Source organism: Aegilops tauschii, chromosome 2, assembly GCF_002575655.3.
Source record: "Aegilops tauschii subsp. strangulata cultivar AL8/78 chromosome 2, Aet v6.0, whole genome shotgun sequence".
In the NCBI taxonomy this organism is placed as follows: domain Eukaryota; kingdom Viridiplantae; phylum Streptophyta; class Magnoliopsida; order Poales; family Poaceae; genus Aegilops; species Aegilops tauschii.
The window spans coordinates 143222098-143226409 of record NC_053036.3 but is presented as its reverse complement, the minus strand read 5'-3'; the positions used below and the strand labels follow the sequence as shown (position 1 = coordinate 143226409).

The 4312-nt window shown below is 46.4% G+C and overlaps 1 protein-coding gene across 1 annotated transcript; it reads left to right on the top strand.

The window, feature by feature from the left end:
- Window positions 1-2577: 2577 nt before the first annotated feature.
- Window positions 2578-3545, top strand: LOC109750471 (uncharacterized). Its single transcript, XM_020309430.1, has 3 exons — window positions 2578-2640; window positions 2704-3066; window positions 3156-3545. Exons 1-3 carry the CDS (start codon window positions 2578-2580, stop codon window positions 3543-3545), a joined length of 816 nt encoding a protein of 271 aa, XP_020165019.1.
- Window positions 3546-4312: the final 767 nt, after the last annotated feature.

The following is a 4312-nucleotide window of genomic DNA, read 5'->3' as shown; positions in this document are numbered from 1 at the left end:
CGACACCTTGTTGGAATTGAAGATGTGGCTCGACAACTACTCGGTTACGCATTATCGTCCACACAAGGTGGTGAACTCGGACATCAATGTGTGCTACACGGTTGCATGTGCATGTGAAGATGAAATATGTCCGTGGATTGTGCGTGCAAGACCATGGAAAGGAGGTCCAACTTGGCATGTAGTGAGTTGTGTGCCAACTCACTTGTACCAAGGCAAAAGGGTGGATGGCAAGATTGTGTCCCAAGACCACAAACAACTCACGTCCGAATTCATCGCTTACAGGCTCTTCAACTCAATATCCACACTTCCAACAATGAGCGTCCAACATGTCATTGATCTTGTGAAAGCCATCTTTCATTACAAGGTGAAATATGGCAAGGCATGGAAGGCGAAGCAAGCCGCATTTAAGATGTTGTATGGTACATGGGAGGAAGCATACAACCGAATCCCTAGGTTGTTGTTAGCCATGGCCGCGACAAACCCGGGCATGATTCATGTGGTCGAGCCTCATGGGCACCAAACAACGGTTCATGAAGGAAGGAAAGTCAGAGTATTTGGTCGTGCTTTTTGGGCGTTCGAGCAATGTGTGAGGGCTTTCGAACATTGTAGGTCGGTCATCGCAATTGATGGCACGTTCTTGACCGGATAATACTTGTTGGTTGCGATAGCAAGTGATGCCAATAACCGGGTGTTGCCATTGGCATTTGCTTTGGTTGAGGTGGAAAACAATGACAACTGGGAGTGGTTTCTGCATCTTTTGAGGACGAAGGTGTTACCCGCTCAAAGGGAAATTTGTGTCATATCGGATCGGCATCCAGGAATTCTTAACGCGGTGGAGATTGACATTCCCGGGCATGCTCCGTTGCACCATCGATGGTGCATGAGGCACTTTTGTTCGAACTTCTATAGGGCATGTGGCATTAAGGAGTTGGCCGATGATCTTCAAGATTGTTGTCTCGCTTTCTCCGATAAGCGCTTCGCCACTTTGTACAACAAATTGCTCGCACACAAAAAACTTGATCCCGGGGGTCAAGACTTTCTCAACAGGCACATTCAATACTAGAACAAGTGGGCACGTGCTTTTGATGAAGATGGCCGGAGATACGGTCAAATGACAAGCAATATGGCCGAATGCTTCAATAGGGTGCTCAAAGGTGACGTGGATTACCCGTGACGGCAATAGTTCAATACACATTTGACAAGATGAATGCGTACTTTGTAAAGTACTCGATGGAAACCGATGCACAGATAGCGGGTGAGAACCCACGGAAGTACAAGTACAAGTTCCCACCCAAAGTTGATGAATGGTTGGTATTTCAATTACGGAAGGCGGACTCACAAGAAGCTATATTATATGACAACGAAGAGTGGAAGTACGAAGTGAAAGAGCCAGGAGGAACCACAAACGATGGCCGGCAACATGGAGGTCGGGCTTTCAAGGTGTCGTTAACACAATGTGATTGCACTTGCGGGAGGCCATTATTGCTTCATCTCCCATGCTCACACTTGTATACCGCCGGTCGCGTTAGGAATGTGGACATCAATCACCCACGCACCGTGAGGGAGTCGGAGTTCTCAATCATGACGGTCAAGAAGACATGGGCTCCCCGCTTTCACCCATACTTTGACCAATCACAATGGCCGGAGTATCATGGAGTTCAACTATGGCCGGATCCGGAGTTGAAGGTTGTTAAACGGGGTAGACGTAAGACAAAGCGTCTTAGAGGCGACATGGACGGATGGGGCCATGGTGGCCGCCGCGAAGCGGGCAACGACCAATTCCAAGAGCCTCGTGAGAGCTCCCGTTGTGGGGAGTGCAAAGGTCATGGCCACAACAAAATAAAATGTACGAAACCAAGGAAAAGGTCCAAGAAAAATGATGCAAGCACAAGCCAACAAGGAGCTACACAAGGGAGCCAACCAAGTGGTAGCCAACCTTGTGGTAGCCAACAAGTGCCAAGCCAACCAAGTGGTAGCCAACCTAGTGGTAGCCAACAAGTGCCAAGGCAACCAAGTGGTAGCCAACAAGTGCCAAGCCAACCAAGTGTTCTCCAAAGAGGATCTAGTCAACAAAGAGGTCGGCAACTTGGACTTACAAGAGGCCGTGGTGGTGGTCTAGGCCGTGGTGGTGGTAGAGCTCGTCGTGGTGGTAATGGCCGTGGTGATGGTCTCGGCCTTGGTGATGGTCTTGGCCTTGGTGGTGGACTTGGCCGTGGTGATGGACAAGGGCAAGTTCGTTATAGAGGAATGTTTGGATACCTAGATGGACCGTTTCCGTATGTTCCTCACTAACTATAATGTATCATATGTTCTTGTTTTTCCATATGTTCTTCTTTTTCATATGTGCTTCCATTTGTTCTTATTGTCCTTACTAACCATTATGTTTCACTCATTGTAGGTATGGCGGCTTCCCAACCCAACAAACCAACGATGAAGGAGGATGGCGAAGATGAGATGGCGGGATGGTGGGAGAAGGCTGCGAAGAAGCTTAGAGAGGAGGATGCAGCCAAGCTAAAGAAGAAGAAGGAAGAGGAGCTTGAGAAGGAGAGGAAGCGAAAACAGAGAGCGGCAAATGCGATGCGCGCTAGGGAGCAAGCGTTGGTGAGGAAATGTGAGGAGGCACAGAAGAAGCGTCAACAGGTACAAATGGATATTGGAGACGAATACTTTTTCGACAACTTCATTTGCGATTCAGATAATTAGTCATCAGGTGATGAGGAGTTTGTGGTTGCTATTTTGGTCGTCATTGACCACATTGCTATGCAGCGGCCAATGTTTAGGGGCTCAATCCTAGGCCATGCTCCGGCGCTGAATCGCAACAAAGAGAGCGGCCTCGTATGCAAGGAGGATGACCTGGAAAAGGTTGGTTTCTGTTCTTATCATAAATGCATTGCACCTATTTGGATGCTTGCATACGGAATACCTGTTGATCTGATTGATGAGTATGTCTGCATGAGTGAGTTCACATGCTCAGAATCCATGTACACGTTCTGCAAGAATGTGGTGGCAGTGTTTGGTCTGGAGTACCTGAGAGAGCCAAATGCTACAGATACAGCCCGGTTGTTGGTGATCAATACAGATAAGGGCTTTCCGGAGATGCTTGGTAGTATAGATTGTATGCACTGAAGTGGAATAACTGTCCATCTGCTTGGCAGGGGCAGTATAGGGGCCATGTGAAAGCTTACACCATCATACTTGGGGTTGTTGTTTCACAAGATCTTTGGATTTGGCACTTTTTTGGCATGACTGACTCTCACAATGACACCAACGTGCTTCAGCGTTTTCTGGTGTTTGGAAGGCTTGCAGAAGGCAACTGCCCAGATGTCAATATTGAGATAAATGGCTACCACTACAACAAAGGATACTACCTAGCTGATGGTATTTATCGTCAGTGGACTACTTTTGTGAAGACAATCCTCAACCCGATAGGAGAGAAGAGGCAGAGATTTGCCCAAGCACAAGAGAGTGCTAGGAAGGATGTGGAGCGTGATTTTGGTGTTCTTCAATCTCGGTGGGGCATCTTTCAGTATCCTATTAGAACTTGAAGCACCAAGAAGTTGTGGGAGGTGATGACCGCTTGTGTGACCATGCACGACATGATCGTAGAGGATAAGCGTGTGGATGAAATCATGGACCAAGGATTTCAATATCAGGATGAAAATGTTGTGCCTGAACATAGAGAAGCGTTAACATTTGCACAGTTCACCCAATTTCATCATGAAATGCGTAGTTGGGCACCTCACATTCAACTCCAGAATGATTTGGTTGAGCATACGTGGGCTCGCCATGGCAACCAATAGATGTGTCGGCTCTTTTTCTTTGCAATGTATTTGTGACAAATTAAATTTTATTTGATTTGTAAACTATGAGATTTTTATAAGTTGTAATAACTATGATATTTTACTTGGATGTGAATTATACGAACTTTGGGAATGTTTTTGATATGTATGCAAAACAAGTTGTAAAAATATGACCGTGCAGACGAAAATGTGTCAGCCTATTAGGCACACATACCATCCAAACGTGAAAGGGTGCAGACGTCGCTCAAAATGCCAACCCAAAAGGACAGAAAGCAAACAAAAACCATGTCTGTTTGCATCGACGCGTTCGAGCTGCTCTTAGAAGCTGTTTGGTTTGTGCCCAGGACTGCCCTACCAAACCAGGGCGAGCAAATTAATTGGGGCGGTGCCGATAGTTTTTTTTCATAAAAACAATACATCCAAGACTTTATTTATCAAAAGTAACAGCTACATCCTTTATGAGGAGAGTTAGAATTTCAATTGAAGGTTTCTCAAGCCAATCTAACGTCAAA

Coding starts and splice junctions, on each gene's coding strand:
- LOC109750471 (XM_020309430.1), top strand. CDS start 2,578: ATGCGCGCTAGGGAGCAAGCGTTGGTGAGGAAATGTGAGGAGGCACAG. Junction 2,641..2,703: donor CACAGAAGAAGCGTCAACAG/GTACAAATGGAT, acceptor TCAGATAATTAG/TCATCAGGTGATGAGGAGTT. Junction 3,067..3,155: donor CAGATACAGCCCGGTTGTTG/GTGATCAATACA, acceptor TCTGCTTGGCAG/GGGCAGTATAGGGGCCATGT.